General features: G+C 36.3%; 2 protein-coding genes across 2 annotated transcripts in view; both read left to right on the top strand.

Annotated features, from left to right (window-relative positions):
* The window catches only part of LOC735522 (disintegrin and metalloproteinase domain-containing protein 5), a 148,022-nt gene extending 138,896 nt beyond the window's left edge, over positions 1 to 9,126 (top strand). The window contains exons 25-27 of the mRNA XM_063817045.1: positions 2,248 to 2,412; positions 4,585 to 4,642; positions 8,960 to 9,126. The gene's annotated coding sequence lies outside the window, so the exon portion shown is untranslated. The remainder of the gene's footprint in view (positions 1 to 2,247; positions 2,413 to 4,584; positions 4,643 to 8,959) is intronic.
* A 4,340-nt stretch (positions 9,127 to 13,466) lies between these two features.
* The window catches only part of ADAM18 (ADAM metallopeptidase domain 18), a 153,022-nt gene continuing 145,527 nt past the window's right edge, over positions 13,467 to 20,961 (top strand). Inside the window, exons 1-2 of the mRNA XM_016959382.3 lie at positions 13,467 to 13,659; positions 14,258 to 14,334. Of these exons, the coding sequence (XP_016814871.2) occupies positions 13,605 to 13,659; positions 14,258 to 14,334 (132 nt within the window). The 5' untranslated portion in view covers positions 13,467 to 13,604. The remainder of the gene's footprint in view (positions 13,660 to 14,257; positions 14,335 to 20,961) is intronic.

Raw genomic sequence — 20,961 nt, forward strand, 5'->3', positions numbered from 1 at the left:
AAATAATTTCTTGTATATGACATCAAAACCATAGAAAACAAAATAAAAAATAGATAAATTGGAGTTTAATAATTAAGAATTGTGCATTAAAGAACACATTCAACTGAGTAAAAAAGAAATATATGAAATGGGAGAAAATATTTGACAATTATATATCTGATAAATATCCAGAATATGTCAAAAATTCCTACAGCTCAAAACAATAAAACCCGTTAAAAATGGGCCAAGGACTTGAATACAGACATTTCTTCAAAGAAGATATATAGAACACTAATGAGTACATGAAAGAAGATATATAGATGACTAATGAGTACATGAAAGAAGATATATAGATGGCTAATGAGTACATGAAAATATATTTACCATCACTAACCTTTAGAAAAACGCAGGTCAAAACTATAATGAGATAACAATTTTAACCTACTAAAATGGCTAGTATAAAAAAATTTTAAAAAATTGTGTTGACAAGAGTGTGGAAAAATGGAAAGCCTTGCACATAACTGATGGTATGTAAAGTGATCCAGGCTTTGTGGAAAATATTCTAGTGGTTCCTCAAAAAAAGAAACACAGAATTACCATATTAGCCAGCAATTTGCATATACATATAAACCCAAAAGTATTGAAAGCAGAGACACAGACAGATATTTTTGCATCCATTTTCATAGCAGCATTATTTCCAATAGCCAAAATAGCATGGAAATAACCTTTTCTCATACCTGAGGCAGTGAAGAATCTTAAAAGCATTGAGCTCTACCATAGTTTAAGGTTGCTGCATGTTTGCTTAATTTCAACAGTTTTGCATTGCAATTCATTTTTTATATAAAACATTCTGAATCACTTTTCTTTAGACAAATCACTTTGAATCAAGATATCATTGGATTGTCTGCCTGTATGTGTGTGTGCATGCATGCAAATGTGTTTTAAAGTTACTGTTTCCTTGTCTTTTTTGATGGTTACTAAATTTATTTACATTTAATGTCATAATATTTTGGTGGCAATACTGATTGCTTAATTCATTACATTGATATTTTAGTTGTCTGGTTTATTTTTTTCATTTAACTATATAGATATTTTTGCATAGATTTTTTTTCCTCTCTAATTCTCTTGATACTTCTTCATTTTTATGTTAGAGGAATATCTATTTTTCTAATTAATACAGTCAAAAGTAGAATAATGTCACATTATACAAATAATGTGGAAATTTTCCATAGAAATTTTGCCATTAACTTACTTTAAAATTAGTTCCCAAGTGTGTCAATAATTTTTCATAAAATTATTTTTGAAACAGCTTATATAGTTCTACTTTAAAATTTACTTTTAAATATTTGTAATTTTAACCAACAACTTATAATTGTATATACTTATGAGGTAAGAAGTGATGTTATGACATGTCATGACATGTTATGATATGTTATATGTATACATACAATGTGGAATGATTGAATCAAGTTAATTAGCATATCAGTCCTATTGAATACTTATCATTTAATCCTCCTATCTAACTAAAACTTTGCATCCTTTGACCAACGTCTCATTTTTGCTACGCCCCTAGCCTCTGGTAACCACCATTCTACTTTTTCTATATATGTTTATATTGTGGTTCCATATGAATTTTATAAATTTTTATTTATATGAAATATAGCATTGACATTTTTATAAAAATTTCATTGAATCTGTAGATCACTTTGGGTAGTATGGACATTTAAGCAATATTAATTCTAATTCATGAAGACATGAATGTGTGTATTTCTATTTATTCATTATTTCAATTTAAGTACTATCATGTATTAATTTTTAGGATTCACCCTCAGATATGTCAATAATTTTTTATAAAATTATTTTGAAACAGTTTTTTTGCTCCATTTTTAATCTGAAGAACACCTTATTAGATAATATTAAGTTAATGTGTTACATGTAGCCGTTCACAGAAGGGAATATGTTAGAATATGATAGATTAGAATATATCATGTAAATAAAGATTAAATATAGCTAAAAGTTTAAAACTAAATTTGTCAATAATATTGTATATTGCCAATGGCTGTATATTGCCAAAGATATGTGTAAGTGTACTGAGTTGACATAAATATATAATGCACTTTGGGGCACAGTTATAGAAGATTAGAAAACACTTTTAAATTCAAATTTATGTATTTATTCTATAACTGTATTTGAATTTCAAATTTTAAAATTCAAATCAGCAGTATGCTTTAAATATCATATTTGTAAAAGTCACTCTCATGTTTTCAGGAAAAAGTACACCCTTGTTTGTGAAATGACATGCTGTTCCTCAGAAAAACGGCCTTTAATCAGTTGCTACATTTTTCTACCTTTCCTCATTTTAACTGCCATCATTGGTCTTAAATGGAACAAAATGAAGAGATTTTGGCACTGAGCAAAAAGTGTAAGTGGAAGGTAAGTAAACTTGTTATTTTTTATATTTAATTTTACAAAAGGACTATGGGAAGAATTTGAGTATAAATTTAAATATTACAAATAGGAATTTTGAGAAGGATTGGGTTAATGTTTAGAAAAACTGAATGAGATATTGAATAAGAAGGTCTTACTATACACCAAAGTTTCTTTTCAGATTTTGGGCAGTTAGGTGTTCTACATATTCTTACAGGGCAAGGAACAACTGAAGCTGCTCATTAAATCCTCATTGCCTTTCAAATAGAAAGCCCATATTGGGGCGGGGCATGGTGGCTCATGCCTGTAATCCTAGCACTTTGGGAGGCCGAGGAGGGTGGATCACGAGGTCAGGAGTTTGAGACCAGCCTGGCCAGCATGATGAAACCCTGTGTCTTAAAAATACAAAAAATGAGAAGGGCGTGGTGGCACATGCCTGTAGTCCCGGCTACTTGGGAGGCTGAGGCAGGAGAATTGCTTGAACCACAGGCAGAGGTTGCAGTAAGCCGAGAACATGCCACTGCACTCCAGAGTGAGACTCCGTCTCCAAAATAAATAAATAAATAAAAGCCATATTGGCTGAAATTGTTTGAGGATGTTCTTTGGATTTCCCAGACAACCCCACTTTTCATGCATTGACAGTCATTTATATCAAGGATATCAATAGAGACAGTTGGGGAAGCAACTTTTGTGAACAGAATATGTAGAAGGTAAGAAAATAAAACAGGAAATGAGGGAGAGAAAGTAGATAGGAAACTGCACTTTGTGCACAATTAATATTCTTCAATGGTTTCTAAAATTATAACAAAGGTTTTTGCAGTTATTTTCTTTGCTGTAACATCATTGCATACTCAGTAAATATTTAGGGACACAAGAATACGGATAATAAGGATAATAAGTGGATTTCTGTTTCTCACAGGTGAAGATGAAGATTAAATAATGATATAGAATTTCTACTAACACCTCTGTTTGCAAGCCAGATAATTTTGTGTATCAACAAGTTAGCAGTAGCAAGCAGTTTAAAGTAATTGCAAAAACCGTAATTACTTTTGCACCAACCTAATAAATTCAGAGTAATATTCTGGATTTTTTGGAAGACACATAATTATCAAATTGTTATAAATTAACTTAATTGAATGATAGCTAGCATAAGTCTTCCTGCGCTCTTAAGACATCTTGGAAATATGCGAATAGTTACTATAAGTAAATATGAGTAATGGAAAAAATGTTGTAATAAGAGATTAATGGTTACAAATGACAAAATCTGTTCAAGCAGCCTCTTTTACAACCATAAGTGGTTTCAAGGCTGCAAGGGTAAGAAACTAATTAGAGTTGAAGCACAAAAGACAGTAATGAACTGGATGGTCAGGAACTAAGTCATTTCATCCATTACTGATTGACATTACCCCTTCTTGTCCCTGTCTATTCTCTTTATATTGACTGCTCTGGCTTTGACTTGGCCCAATACCTCTATCTCAACCCTTTCTATATTCACTTCCAAACAAAATAACAATAATCTTAGTCAATGTCTTTTAGTTAATATTCTCTGGAGACAGAAGAAAATAGCAGTGCAAGGGCACCAAAATTCATCCTGTATTCTATCTGGATTTATAATCCTGAGTTAGTTGCTCAAAACTTATCTTAAGAAAAAAACGGAGGCTTTATAAATACCACAAAATGAAACTAAATGTATCTGAAAGACACAGAGGCCTCATTAAGGGCCTCATTAATGAAAGAGAAATTATAGTCCAAATAGTTATTTACATAGTTATTAGTAGAAATACTGTAACTGTGTAAATGGTAATGTAAGAATTTGAAGATGTGCACTTATATATCTTTTTAACTGTGGAGAGGCATTATCATAGATATATTAGTATCTCATTCCATCTTCCATGTAGACAGGATAGAAAAAAATAATAGATTTTTAGTTTGAAATTTTTTAAAAAAGTCTTAAAACCTTTAAAAGTTAGACCAACATTAGATAAAGGCCAAACACAAAAATATATGCTGTCTGAGAGGTATACGGAAAGCAAAGTGGATATTGGTACCTACTAATTAACTATCACAAATGCAGCTTTTTTACTCTTCTTGATTTTGCTTAAGATTTTGCTTCTTGATTTTACAATGGCTATTAACCCTAAAACCAATGTTAATCTCTTTTATACGGTTCTACATCAGAAGACAGCAGTAGTAGCAGCAACAGTAACAGCAGTAGTGACAGCAACCAGTCATAGAGGTAAGTGATATAATTCATAATACACACATATTTAAAAATTTTTAACAATACCTTAGTATGAGAAAGCTATTATTCCCATATTTTATCATCCGAACTTCTACATTTTAATATCATATGCTAAGCAAAGACTATTTTATGTTATTATTATTTTATGCTTATTTGGAAATATTTTAATGTAACTGATATTAGCCAGATATTTATAAAAAATATTTTTGTAATAAGAAGTGACTTCCAAATTATTTTACATACATTCTTAGAATATTTATGAATAATCATATTTCCTGCTCCTTCATTTAAGATTCTAATGCGTTTAGAAATTGGTAGATCTAATTGATTTACACAGATTGTTTCCCTATATTTACATTTTTTCCTTAATAACACTACATTGGTATTATTATCCTTATTTTAGAAATAAGAATATGTATGTAAAGAATTTAAATAATTCTTCATATGTATAGAGTTTTAGTGAGTTTTGCATTGGCGTTTAACTTAAAGCAATCAAACTCTAGAGTAGAAGCTTACAATCTTAAAACATATAGCCTGATATGTGGCTAGGGAAAAGGAATAGAATACACATGGATTGAGGACCTAGTTGATGCTTAGCAAAATGCTAAGTATACTCTCCCTCTGAGGCAGAAAGACAATTAATTATTTACTATGAAATGGCTTGAAATAGGCATATGTATGTACTATTCAAATTCATATGTGTAGAAAAATAATAAAGTTTGATGTTAGGCCTATTACTGGTAGTAAATTGAAAAGTTCAAAAATTCAATCTAGAGCAAGATCAAGATTTCATCCAATTGTTTATCTCCCATTCCTTCATATCAGACTTTGAGTAATAATTATGTCCATGGGTCTCTATTTCCTTATCTGCCACCAAATAAAACCTTTATAACTTGTAACCCCAGTGTAAAAATTTTATTCATGCCTAGACCAATCTCTACATCCTCCTTAAAAACTTTATTAGAAGCCCATGTCTTACCTGAGGATTCTGGCACTTGGCTACTGCCTTCTTCTCATGTCCTTCAATCAGAATCTCACCATCCTGCTGCGTGTCTTCACCTGAACTCCCTACCACCACCATCGGCCAACCACAGTCATTTTCTCCTAGAGCTTACCATTTCCCTGATTTCTTCCAACTCATAAGTCATAAATGCAACATCTTGCTTTCCTTTTTTCCTCTTTTCACAGCTTCCTTCTGCCAACAGTACCTTCTGGTTGCATTGAAGTCTTGCCTCAATAATTTGAGATAGAGGGTTAGGCTATCAGTCCATAAATAATAGACATATAAGTTGATGATATAGTAAATTGAAACATTATTAATCATATACAAAAGATTATAGCAGTAAGGATGAGTGGGGGAGTTGCTGTTGAGGAAGGTATTGGATAACAATTTTACGTATTTTTTCTCTCAATAAGTCCTATAGCACAAGTGATTTGTAAGCAAATAATCTGAAGGAGGTGAAATAGTTACTCAGTTTTGATCATTGAAAGGAGTTACCTGAGTTCAAAGGATGAACTCACAAAAAGCTTTTATTTAAACGCAAAGGGTACAGTGTAGCAAGAGAGAGTGCAGGCAAGCATTGGGGGTCAGAAAGACAAGGGGCTCCAAGGTTCCTTATTGTAGATTTTAAACAGCCCATTAACAATCCCAGTGTCTTTTTCTCAACAAAAAGTCAAAACCAGATACCCAGGCTTTCCTAGAGATAAAGATTGAGTTTTTCCATTCTAGCTGTAAATCAAATCTATCCTACAGAGGCATGGAATTGGCAGAATTACTCATGCATATATCTAGGCAGTATATTTCCAAGCACATGAATGATATGATACAAAATAAGTTGGGAATGTTTGAAGAATACCGAAGATGTCAGTCCACCTGGAGCAGAGTTACTAAGAGGGCTATAGTTGTGGTTAGATCAGAGAAGTAACACCATGGAGGGTCTTGGAGCTTTTGGAGTCTGTCTCTGTTTTACTTTGAGTGAAAGGAAGGAATTACTGAATAGTTCAGATTCCAGCCACATGGCCTTACTCTTTAAAAGGCCGACTTGTTGAAAACTGTCTGTATGATCACAAGAGTAGAAGTAGAGAAAATACTGCAATAATACATGAGAGAAAAGATAGTACTTCAAACCAGGAGTGGTAAGGATAATCTTATGGATAAAATTTGAAGGTGACTCAGCAGAATGCATTGACTGGATGCAGAATGTAAGAAAAAGTGCTTAAATAATATGTCTATTGATGTAAAGCAGGAAAACAGCAAGGCTAAAATGTAAAACTAGGCCTGTTTCTAGAATGTGGGCTCTTCGTACTTTTTAAAAGTCATTTGCAAGTCTATGAATACTGAGATATAAAAAAAAATAGGTAACCATGAGCCAAGACAAGTAACTGGTATGCCACAATAAGGATTTTAAATGTTTTTCTATATGAGCAAGAATATAAAGTATTTTTGAGGTTGTAAGAGAGATCTGGCATGACATGTTTTGCATTTACCTATTTCATTGGGATAAAGTAGGCAGAATGGATTCTGTCAGAACTGCAGACTGGTGAAGCAGCTAAGAGACTACTGAGTGCACAGGAAAGGTGTGATGAGGGCAGGATTAGAGAGGAGGAAAAGCACAAAAATATTTTCAGGAATATGACAGAGGCAGAATCTGTTGGATTGGTTACTGAATGGATATATTTGGATTAGAATAAAAGAGAGAACTACAAAGACCTCTACTTTTCTGGCAGAATGGATAGTGACACCTTTTACCAATTGTTGCAGGAAGTCAGGGACCCTGAATGGAGGGACCGGCTGGAGCCATGGCAGAGGAACATAAATTGTGAAGATTTCATGGACATTTATCGTTCCCAAATAATACTTTATAATTTCTTATGCCTGTCTTTACTTTAATTTCTTAATCCTGTTATCTTCATAAACTGAGAATGTGTGTCACCTCAGGACCACTGTGATAATTGTGTTAACTGTAAAAATCGATTGTAAAACATGTGTGTTTGAACAATATGAAATCAGTGCACCTTGAAAAAGAACAGAATAACAGTGATTTTTAGGGAACAAGGGAAGACAACCGTAAGGTCTGACTGCCTGCAGGGTCTGGCAAAAAGAGCCATATTTTTTATCCTGCAGAGAGCCTATAAATGGACATGTAAGTAGGAGAGATATGACTAAATTCTTTTCCTAGCAAGGAATGTTAATATTAATACCCTGGGAAAGGAATGCAGTCCTGGTTGGGGGAGGGGGGCTGCAGTCTATAAAGGGCCGCTCTGGGAGTGTCTGTCTTATGTGGTTGAGATAAGGACTGAGATACGCCCTGGTCTCCTGCAGTACCCTCAGGCTTATTAGGGTGGGGAAAAACTCCGCCCTGGTAAATTTGTGGTCAGACCAGTTCTCTGCTCTCGAACCCTGTTTTCTGTTGTTTAAGACGTTTATCAAGACAATACGTGCACAGCTGAACATAGACTCTTATCAGTAGTTCTGTTTTGCCTTTTGTCCTGTTCCCTCAGAAGCATGTGATCTTTGTTCTGCTTTTTGCCCTTTGAATCATGTGATCTTTGTACCTACTCCCTGTTTTACACCCCCTCCTCTTTTGAAACCCTTAGTAAAAACTTGCTGGTCTGAGACTCAGGCGGGCATCATGGTCCTACCGATATGTGATGTCACCCCTGGAGGCCCAGGTGTAAAATTCCCCTCTTTGTACTCTTTCTCTTTATTTCTCAGCCAGCCGACACTTATGGAAAATAGAAAGAACCTATGTTGAAATATTGGGGGTGGGTTCCCCCAATAACCAATGACATACTGTATAGTAGGGAAAGAACTGTCTTAGGTTGGGGTGAGGAAGTGGAGGGGAGTGAATGATGATTATGGTTTTGAACGTGTATATGTGGAAACCTGTTGGAAATGCACTGAGGGCTTTTGAAAATTCTCTCCCTCTGCAGATACATATATAATAGAGAAATTAATAGGAACTGTTTTGTATTTCTTCACAGGTTTGCATTGCTCTTTCCCCCTCTGTTTTCTCGTTGGTGATTTCCATTTATTGATGTAAATTTAGAGACCATGTTAATGAAACCTGTGTGACTACCAATTTATAACATTTACTTTTAATGTGGCTATCACAAATTATTCATGAATAAGGAACTTTGCTTTATGAATGTCCTGAATATCAGGCACAAATTATTAATACAACAGTATAGCAAGCAGTGTCTTATTTGAGTAATTAATTGCTATACCTGTAGTTGCATTATAAAAGTAGACAACTTTTATTAACAACGAAAATTTAACATTTCTATTTTTCTATATTTCTTTTACAACAGTAACTACATGATAACATCAAAAGCCATAAGATAGAGAAAGGATATTACCAAGAAACTTACCATTAACTGGCTTGATTCAACAATGAAAACAAAAATCGCCTTTTTTCTCCTTTCATTATGGCTTAAAGCTTTCAATTGCACAAACAAAATAAATTCTATGACAGGAAGTATGCAAGCGTGTGTCTATTTATTATTCCACCTGCCATGAATCTTTAAGTAGGAAAAAACCACTTTTGCTCTTTTTCACCCAGAAACCTGTTGTCACGCGCATCCGTGTGAAGAGACCACCAAGCAGGCTTTGTGTGAGCAATAAAGCTTTTTAATCACCTGGGTGCAGGCAGGCTGAGTCTGAAAAAGGCGTCAGCAAAGGGAGATGGGGTGGGGCAGTTTTATAGGATTTGGGTAGGTAGTGGAAAATAACAGTCAAAGGGGGTTTTTCTCTTGCAGGCAAGGGCAGAGGCTACAAGGTGCTCGGTGGGGAGCTTCTGATATTCATTGTCCAAGAGAAAGAATTTCACAAGGTCAATTGATCAGTTAGGGTGGGGCAGGAACAAATCACAATGGTGGAATGTCATCAGTTAAGGCAGAAACCAGCCATTTTTACTTCTTCTGTGGTTCATCAGTTGCCTCAGGCCATCTGGATGTATACGTCCAGGTTTGGGCTCAGAGGCCTGACACCTGTTACATCCTAAACTGAAAACTTTCAGATTCTTCAGATGCCCACGGTCATGCTGACTGCTCCCGTCTCAAGAGAGGACACCAATAGCCACACCTCCAATAGTTCATGATTCCCCTGCCCTGTCTGTTCCAGGCATTAGGATACCGAGTGGAAGAATTGCTAGATATTCACTCTCATAGCCCCCAGAGAGTCACTAGTATCCCTTCTACTTTAAAGAAATTGCTCAAACTGAGTTTGAGGTCATAGTACCATCAGGTACGTATGCTTCGTTGGCCCTGTATAAACTGATCTGGAAGATTTCTCTGTCCTTTTAGAAAACTCAAACTTGCTGCTCTATCTTCCCTGAAGTTGGGCATTTCTGGGTAAGATTTTCTTGCCTCGGTCTCCCCTCCCATCCATCTCTTGCTAAGATGGGGGCACTTCTACATATCGCAGAGCATTACACATGGGTTAGGGATCCATCAGCCCACCTGGAGTCCAATTAGGACCTACAGAGTCTTCATCACAAACCAAGATGCTCCTTAGACAGGGGTGGAGGAACCTCACCACAGAGGTCCAGAGTTTCCTATTCCAAATATCCATCAACTGAAAAATGGGTAAACAAAATGTGGTATATCCAAACAATGGAATATTATTCAGCCCTAAAAAGGAATGAAGCACTGACACTGGTACAACATGATTGGTCCTTGAAACCATTATGCTAAGTGAATAAAGCCAGTCACAAACATCAGATATTTACATGTGTATTTGAAGAAGCCTCATTGTCTGGGGTAAGTACCAAGGTTCTCGGTCTCATGGCCAAGGAGATGGAGGTCGTGGACACACACACAGACACACACACACACACACACACACACACACACACACACACAGGGAATTTGGAGCAGGAGTTTAATAGACAAAAGGAAAGAACAGCTCTCTGTCTCAGAGAGGGGTCCCAAGCGGGTTGCCAAGTTGTCAGGGTTTTTATAAATGGGCTAGTGAGGACGGGGCTCGTGAGGAGGGGATGTCTTATCCTCCTAGGGCCAGATGGTTTGATTGAGAACAGGTGTGTTATCTGTATGGTGCAGAGTTTTTGTCAGTTCTCATCCCATTCCCTGCCCACATAGGCAGAATCTCAGTCTGTGTAACTTTGTTCTGCTTATCTGAGAGGGAGAGTTTCTGTTTCTGTTCCCAGACATCTTCCTGCATCTGTAGGCATCCCCCTGCCCCCACAAGTCTGCTTTTGGCTTCCTTATCTCAGTGTGCCTAAAGGGAAAGGAATGTGCTTATTAAAGCCCTCTGTTTTACTGGGGCCCATTGTGTAAGTGTGAAGTCTGGTGATTACCCAGGAGACCTTCCCCTTCTTTCTGTGCCCAAGCTGTTGATGTGTGATTTACAGCCTGAACTTTCAGCCTGCTTGTTGTTAGAAGAGAAGTGATTTCTTTGAACTGCCTGAAGTTAGAAAGGGAGGTATTTTTGAACTACTTTTTGTTAAAAGGAAAGATTTCTGCCAGGGACTCACTTTACCCTGTCTACCTAAATAATTTCTTTCTGCCTCCTATAACATATTCATTTGTATGAAAAGTCCAGAATAGAGACATCTCTTAAGATAGAAATTAGTTTAGTGGTTGTTTAGGGAATAGAGGGGTGGGATAAAGAACTTGTGTTGGGGGTGGGAGGGTACTTTATGGCTAATGGGCACAGAGTTTCTTCATGATGTGATGAAACTAATTTCAAGTTGACTATAGTGATGTTCACACATATCTGAGAACATATTAAAAATCACTTAATTGTATGCTTTAAATGGGTAAATTGCATGGCATATGAATTATATCTCAATAAAGCTGTTTAAAAATACAATCTGGGATAATTTTACCAGAAAATATAACCTGGGATAATTCTACCAGATTTCTCTCATCTTCATTGCCACTAACTTATTTTGGGTCATTGTGTTCAATGGCCTGCTTCTTGTCAATAATAATTTTTGAGCTATCTGTTCAGGCATACCAGTACTTAGCAGATCCAAGTTTTAGTCCTGATCAGTCTTATTTTATTTGTTTTTTATTTTTTGAGATGGAGTTTTGCTCTTGTTGCCCACGCTGGAGTGCAATGGCACAATCTTGGCTCACTGCAACCTCTGCCTCTGGGGTTCAAGCAATTCTCCTGCCTCAGCCTTCCAAGTAGCTGGGATTACAGGCGCCCACCACCACACCAGGGTAATTTTGTATTTTTAGTAGAGATGGAGTTTCAGCATGTTGGCCAGGTTGGTCTCGAACTCCTGACCTCAGGTGATCCACCCATCTTGGTCTCCCAAAGTGCTGGGATTACAGGCATGAGCCACCATGCCCGGCCCTGATCAGTTTTATTTTTGCACACAATTTTGCACACAATTTTTGCACACATATTTTGACAAAATTCATCCCTGAAATAGGGGGTACTGGAGTAAAAGGCTTGAGTGTGATAGATGGGTTGGATTTTGGACATGTGCCATTTAAGATATTTGTCAAAAAGTTAAGGGAGGCAGTTGCGTAGTCTTCTACAGTGGTCTCAATTTTTCTCTCTCCCCCTGCCTTGCTGCACTTCCTGTCTCCACAGTTTCTTACTTAGAGCTTAGAGTCACTGTTAACAAAACAGTCAGATTGCATTGTAAAGGTTTTCTTTTCCCTTAGAACACTATATTATAATCTCGTGTAGTAAGCAAGGTACACAGGTGAAGTAAAGTGCTTTCTGATTGTCTTTTCAAGATAAAGTTCCATTTTCTTGAATTCTCTTTATTTGCAAAAATAACACTAAATATTAAAGCTTTCCTTTCTCTTTCCTCCATTGATTATAATATAGTTTTATGAGAAAAATACACAGTTGAAGAAAAGTGCTTTTTGATGGTCTTAGTGGGATCAACTCCATTTTCTTTTTTGCAAATTTATTTCAAATAATTTTGTGTATTTATAGGGTACAGCGTGATGTTTTGATCTATGTATACATTATAGAATGCTTCAGTCAAGCTAGTTAACATACCCATCTCCTCATCAATTTATCATTTCTTTGTGGTGAGAACATTGAAAATAAATTTTAGCAATTTTGAAATATGCATTATTGTTAACTGTGATCACCATGTAGTGCAAGAGATCATTAAAACTTATTCTTTCAGTCTGACTCACACTTTGTACCTTTAGATCAACATTTTCCCTTCCCCATCCCTCATCCCACCTTCCCTAGCCTCTGGTAATCATCCTTCTATAAGATAGACTTTATTAGATTCCACATTCAAATGAGATCATACAGTATTTGTCTTTCTGTGCCTGGCATATTTCCCTTAGCATAACGTTCTCTGGTTCCATTCCTGTTGTTGCAAATGAATTTCCTTCGTTAAGGCTATTCCACTGTGTATATTTACCACATTTTGTTTATTTACTCATTCCTCATTGACACTTAGGTTGATTCCGTATCTTGGTATCATGAATAATGGTGAAATTGTACCGGCATTAAAAAGTTCAATTTTCTTGATTTTTCCGTATTTGCAAAGATATTTAAGTCAGCAGTAGCATGTAGAAAATTGTTAGTAATAATAGCTAATAATAATAGCTGTTATTTCCCTTTTCCTCTTTCTCCTCCACCTTTAGTAAATAAAACCTGCCATAAAACTGTGATATGGAGAAACAAAATTACCAACCTCACTAAAGAAAACCTCACTAAAAAGGAAAATCTAGCTTATTTACCCCAATGTAACTACTGAGGGCTTTAAACAACTTAAACGTCTCTGCAACAAATTTTGTGCAAACACCTATGCTTGCATCTGGCATTTCCCCTCCCCGCCCTGCGGAAGTGGCCCAGCTCTCAGGGCGCCTCAGACCTCACCCCCAGGGTCCTGGGGCAGCACAGGGTCCTCCCTGGCCCAGGCGCCCGGTGGCCGAGAGCCTGCCCGCGAGCTCAGCGCTGCTCAACGGTCTCTGTCCTTGGCTGTGGCTCCTGCGCTCTGGCTGAGCCATGTTCCTTCTCCTCGCCCTCCTCACTGAGCTTGGAAGGCTGCAAGCCCACGAAGGTAAGTCCATGGGAGCCTCCCCTTTCTCCTTCGACTTTATAGCCGGGCTGGACTCTTACTGGGAGCAGTTTCTTGTCATTCTGGGACCCTCCCCCGCTCCCTTCTGGGATCCCATGCCGGTGCTTCCGGTGTGTCAGGGACACCTTTCCACGCCAGGCCAGGGGGAACTAAAGGCCTTAGCGGAGGACCTGTTAGCGCTCTGCATCAGCGCCCATGGTCTCAGTGGCCCACACGCAGTGCGTCTTCTGGCATCTTCCCACTCTGTGAAGGAGGGTGGAGGTGGTGGAGTACTAACTGCCTTCAGCGAACTCCTCAGAGTCCTGAGGAAGCAAGTCTCTCATCGATTCTAAAAGGGAACCAGAGGGGCCTGTAGAACTGCAATGTCTAATTTTTTTTTCTTTTTTTGTGTCTTAGCCATTTTCAATGTGCTGTTGATTATGTAGTGAAATTTGTGGACTAGAAAGAGTGTGAGCACATGCGAAAACTTTTACTTAAAATTTTAGGCGCCACCATGCAGTCCGGGATAAGAACCCGTGCTTGACTGAGACGATTGTTGATGCAAAACAAAGACAAAAACAAACACATTTTCTTACTGCAGGTTCTGAAGGAATATTTCTGCATGTCACAGTTCCACAGAAGATTAAGTCAAATGACAGTGAAGTTTCAGAGAGGAAGGTAAATGATGAGGAATATTTATTCTATATTTAAAGCTTTATGGCAATTTTTATTTACCCTTATATTAAGTCAGATCATACTAACTTGTATTCATTGCCAAATTATAATATTTTGCCTGTGCTATTTTGTCTCCTACCGTGTTTTGATCCTCTTGTTCCCCCATTTCTGCTGCTTATTTCCCTGTCTTTTCTCTTCATCTCTTCTTAACATACTACTTGTTCACAATTTCCAAGAAATGCTCAGCAATCAAACTGGTAGGAAAAAAAATCAATATAAAATATTCGTGACCATGGTTTAGCCAACAAATTAACAATTTTTTTATTGTCCACTAAGTGACGTACAAATTGGTCATAAGTAAAATTTAGACATGCAAAATTCGACCCACAAGCATCAGTCTTAATAGCATGTAATGTACAAAGAAATTTTTAAAAAGCAAAGAAAAAATAAAAACATCACATTTGCCCTATTACCATGAAAAACATTACAATAAGTAAATATTAACTGGAAAAAGAAGTTGGAAAATTACTAACCTGCTAGATTAAAAACTGATTAAACTGAAGGCATTCAGTCTTGTATATTTTCTTGATTGAAATACCTGAAATTGACAGATTTAAAATGTTTTATTTTACAAACTGGAAGTCACAATATAGGGGTTTATATTTCTATGCAGTCAAAATGGGCACAATATATGTCAACTCTGAAAATGTTTCAGGTTGAAAGAGTGAGTTTAAAATTATGACTAAGGAAAAGATTAATCCATTAATTCTATTTTGGCACACAATATAGGGACCTACCATGGCTATGTTCTACTAGTGAACAATTATAATAAAGTATATGTCAAATTATGTTTGAGAATCACAATAAAATGAATACTTTCTTTTAGAGAAGTTGGAAAGGATTTTCATATATAAATCTTATTTATCACATTATCCTTCTGAAATGGGATTATTTATTACATATACTCTTTTTAAAAGACAGAGGATTAAAAAATATTAATGGCATCAAATCTGTGTTAGCATGTAGAGTCTAATCTTTAATTTATAACTCCATTTCCACTACAGTAAGCTGCTTTCTGTTGAAGAATTATTTGCATAAGTTATTTTCTGCCAACATAATCCCATCCCAACACTTTGGGATCCCAAGGTTGGAGGATCGCTTGAGCCTAGGAGTTTGAGGCCGGCTTGGGCAAGTTGGTGAGACCCCATCTCTACAAAAATAACTTAACTGGGTGTGGTGGTGTGTGCCTGTAGTCCCAGCTGTTCTGGAGGCTGAGGTGGGAGTACCCCTTGAGCCCAGCGGTTGGAGGCTGCAGTCAGCTGTGATTGTGTCACTGTACTCCAGCCTGGATGACAGAGCAAGACTTCATCTCTTAAAAACAAAAAACAAACAAACAAAAAACCAACTATCTGTCTGTCTGTCTGTCTGTCTGTCTGTCTGTCTGTCTATCTATCTATCTATCTATCTATCTATCTATCTGTCTATCTATCTATCTATTCTGTTTTTTCCCCAGATTTACTACTATTGTACATTGTCATTGCATAATCACTGTAAACTTCAAATTTCTTACTACTTGTCAAGAAGCATATAGCAACTACGCAGGGCTTGATGAAATAGTTTTACTATGAGAGACATGCAGTATTCATTCGTTGTCTACACTTTTGGTATTATTTATATGGAATTCTTGAAGCTATATTTTATTGTATAGGGTATTATTTTCATGTTTTTAAAACTTTACTGAGTTATAATTGGTATAAAAATTGCACATATCCAATGTAGACATTTTCCTGAGTTTGAATATATGCATACACCCATGATATCATGACCACAGTCGATGTACTAAACATATCCATCACCTCCAAAAATGTCCTTGCATACTTTTGTTTTGTGTTTTGTGCTAAGAATGCTGAACATGAGAATGATTCTCTTAACATATTTTCAAGTGCACAATGGTGTATCGTTAACTATAGGTACTATGTTATACAGCATACCTCTAGAACTTATTCATCTTTCATTACTGGAACTTTGTATTCATTGAACAATAATTCCCTATTTCTCTCGACCCAGACCCCTGGCAACCACTATTCTATTCTCTGCTTTTATGATTTCCACTGTTTTATTTTATTTATTTGTTTGAGATGGAGTTTTGCTCTGTTGCCCAGGCTGGAGTGCAGTGGTGTGATCTTGGCTCACTGAAACCTCTGCCTCCTGGGCTCAAGTAATTCTTGTTCTTCACCCTCCTGAGTGGCTGGGATTACAGGTGCATGCCACCACACCTGGATAATTTTGAATTTTTTTAGTAGAGATGGAGTTTCCCCATGTTGGCCAAGCTGGTCTTGAACTCCTGAACTCAAGTGATACACCAGACTCGGCCTCCCAAAGTGCTGGCATTACAGGCGTTAGCCACCACACCCACCTATTTTAGCTATTTTAGATTCCTCATATAAGTAAGTGGAATCATATAGTGTTTGTCCTTCTGTGACTGTCTTATTTAACATAACATAATGTTCTGTGGGTTCATTCACGTCTCAAATAGGATTTCCTTCTTTTTTGAAGCTAAATAGTGTTCCAATATGTTTATATGCCACATTTTCTTTATGCATTCATGTCATTGAACATTTGGGTTGCTTCCAAACCACGAATATTGTGAATAATGTTGGAATTAACATGGGGCTGCAGATATCTCTTCAATTTCATGGCTTTAATTTTTTTGGATATGTAGCCAGAAGTTGCATTGCTGGATTATATGGTAGTTCTATTTTTAATTTTTTGTGGAACCTCCATACTGGTTTTCATAATGGCTGCACCATTCTCCATTCCCACCAATAGTGTACAAGGATTCCAACTTCTCCACATCTTTGCCAGTGCTTGTCACATTTTGCTTTTGTTTGTGGGTGTGGGTTTTTTTTTTTTTTTTTAACAAAACCCATTATAATAGCTGTGAGGTGATATTTCACTGTGGTTTTGATCCTGCATTTTTCTAATGATTAATGATATTGAGTACTATTTCTTATACCTGATGGTCATTTGTATGTTTTCTTTGGACAGAAGTTTATTCAGGTCCTTTGCCCATTGTTTAATCAGGTTATTTGTTTTGTTTTGTTTTTGGCTGTTGAGTTGTAGAAGGTCCTTTTGACATTTTGGATATTAGCTCTTTGTCATATAGATCATTTGAAATATATTCTTCTATTCCATAAAACAATGGCTTAAATTTTAGGATATTACAGGAACTATGAAGAAGGTTTCAAACTTTCTGTTTTATCTAAGTATACATTTGGAAGCCATAGTGCCATTGTTGGTTCAACACTGGGAAACAACTCTCCAGTTGGGGAGAGCTGACCTCAGTTGGGATGTGTTTATTTCCTGCTATCAATGCCTTCTTGCCAAAGACCATTGCAAGCACGCCTGCAATTGAACAAGTGAGGATTATTACACACTGCAGTGAGGGAGAATGCACACCTTGGGGAGCCATGGAGCATCTCTTTAGGAGGTTGTTAAAGTACTTATAAGATTTTGGCTTGTGTTTTGGGAATTTGGGGGAAGTTTTAGGATGCGTGCCTTTGTTCTGGTTTAGATATGGTCAGGAAGTAGGCATAATACTATGATTGTGTATCTTAGTAAGTCTTATCTAGGGCACGGGAAGACCAGAACATTCCTAAATCTGTCATTAGTTAAGAAGCAGCAGCCATTCATGCTAGCCCAATAAGGGCATATTCAATCTTTCTGTTTTTTTGGCTTGGGAGGGCTTACATTTAGTTGGTGTTCATACATGATTATGAAGTAGTCTTGGTTTTGTCTTGATGCATAATTGTCTCACAGTGGTCCTGTGTTACGTTGATGTCCTTTTAAAGTGCTTATATTCAACAGCAGAATTCCAAGTCTAGCTGATAGTGCCAAGCCAACTCCTTAATGTTACTGGCTGCTTTCCCCTTTCTTATTCTTTATGTGATTAATTTATGTTAGGCACATTATATCTTACTCAGACTATAGCCAGAAGCAAGCATTGGAATCATAAATGTCTGCACAAGACATATATATATATACTTCATAATGAATTAAGTTGTCATGGTAAGGTTGAGAAGAACCATCTATGCAGAGTATCTATTCCAAATGACTGTTGTTTATAGCTATTAATATAGAGAATATAAGAATATATGTAAGTACATATTGTGTATAAATTATGTATGATTATGTGTATGTTATGTATATCAAGATGTATGTATATCTTCCTTGACATGCGTATTTTACACACACAAACATGTCAATGATTGTGTACACACATGAAGAAATATATATATAAATATATACACCAACATGGGTGTATGTATATATATATTTATTATTAATATTTTATTAGAAATAATTTTTAATTACTAATTTTGTAACATTTAAAAATTTTAAACTTTCATTTTAAGTACTCCTTGAGTCATATTCTACACTTTTTATTCATTTTTCAATATTTTAAAATGAATGCCATTTATGCAGCCAAAATACACATGAAAAAATGCTCATCATCACTGGCCATCAGAGAAATGCAAATCAAAACCACAATGAGATACCATCTCACACCAGTTAGAATGGCAATCATTAAAAAGTCAGGAAACAACAGGTGCTGGAGAGGATGTGGAGAAATAGGAACACTTTTACACTGTTGGTGGGACTGTAAACTAGTTCAACCATTGTGGAAGTCAGTGTGGCAATTCCTCAGGGATCTAGAACTAGAAATACCATTTGACCCAGCCATCCCATTACTGGGTATATACCCAAAGGACTATAAAATCATGCTGCTATAAAGACACATGCACACGTATGTTTATTGTGGCATTATTCACAATAGCAAAGACTTGGAACCAACCCGAATGTCCAACAATGATAGACTGGATTAAGAAAATGTGGCACATATACACCATGGAATACTATGCAGCCATAAAAAATGATGAGTTCATGTCCTTTGTAGGGACATGGATGAAATTGGAAATCATCATTCTCAGTAAACTATCGCAAGAACAAAAAACCAAACACCACATATTCTCACTCATAGGTGGGAATTGAACAATGAGATCACATGGACACAGGAAGGGCACCATCACACTCTGGGGACTGTTGTCGGGTGAGGGGAGAGGGGAGGGATAGCATTGGGAGATCTACCTAATGCTAGATGACGAGTTAGTGGGTGCAGCGCACCAGCATGGCACATGTATACATATGTAACTAACCTGCACAATGTGCACATGTACCCTAAAACTTAAAGTATAATAAAAAATAAAATAAAATAAAATAAAATAAAATAAAATAAAATGAATGCTATCATTCCTTTTGGCTCAAGTATTTTGGGAAGAGGACATTTTGCCTTTAATTTCCAAAATAAATTTTTTCTAGATTTTCTTTTTTAAACTAAAATAACATTTTACACTGATAAATAACACATATATCTCAATGAATTTTCACAAAGTAGACACACCTCCAAAATTAGCACTCGATTCAGAAATAAAACATAAGAGCAAGTCACAAACTCTCTCATGATTCCTTCTGGTTATTTTCCTGTTTATTTTGACTTATAATGCTTTTGCTTATTATTGTTCAAAACTGAAAGTTCCAGGCATGTCTTGGAGATATTGCAGGTTTGGTTCTAGACTACCAAACTAAAGTAAGTCACACAAACTGGTATCCCAGTGCATACCAAACTTATGTTTGGTATACTATATACTATAGTTTATTAAGTGTGCAATAGTGCTGTGGCTAAAAATAACATTGTATAAACCTTAATTTAAAACACTTTATTACTAAAAAATTGTAACTATCATCTGAATTTTCAGTGAGTTGTAATCATTTGCTGGTTACAATCAGGCCTTGCCTGATGTTGATGGCTGCTGACTGATCAGGGTGGTGGTTGAAGGTTGGGGTGGCTGTGCCAATTTCTTAAAATAAGACAATGATGAAGTTTGCTGTGTCGGTTGACTCTTCCTTTCATGAAAGATTTCTCTATAGTATGCAATGCTGTTTGATAGCATTTTACCCACAGTAGAACTTATTTTAAAATTGGATTCAATCTTCTCCAACCCTGCCACTGCTTTATCAACTAAGTTTATGTAATTTTGTAAACTCTTTTTTTGTAATTTTAACAGTATTCACAGCATCTTTACTAGGAGTAGATTCCATCTCAGGAAACCAACTTCTTTGCTCATCCGTGAGAAGTAACTCCTCATCGATTCAAGTTTTATTGTGAGATAGCAAAAATTCAGTCATATCTTCAGCCTCCACTCCTAATTCTAGTTCTCCTGCCATTTCTACCACATCTGTAGCTATTTTCTCCACCAAAGTCTTGAATCCCTCAAAGTCATTCATGAGAGCTGTAATTAACTTTTTCTGAATTCCTGTTAGTGTTGATATCTTAACCTCTTTCCATGAATCGTGAATGGTCTTAATGACATGTAGAATGGTGAATTCTTTTCATACGTTTTCAATAGACTTTGCCCAGATCCAACAGAGGAATCACTATTTATGGCAGCTATAGCCTTACAAAATGTATTTCTTAGGTAAGAAGACTTGAAAGTCAAAATAGCTCCTTGACTGGGCTGCAGAATGGATGCTGTGTTCACAGGCAGGAAAACAGCCTTGATTTCCTTGCAC

Source organism: Pan troglodytes, chromosome 7 (assembly GCF_028858775.2).
Source record: "Pan troglodytes isolate AG18354 chromosome 7, NHGRI_mPanTro3-v2.0_pri, whole genome shotgun sequence".
NCBI lineage: Eukaryota > Metazoa > Chordata > Mammalia > Primates > Hominidae > Pan > Pan troglodytes.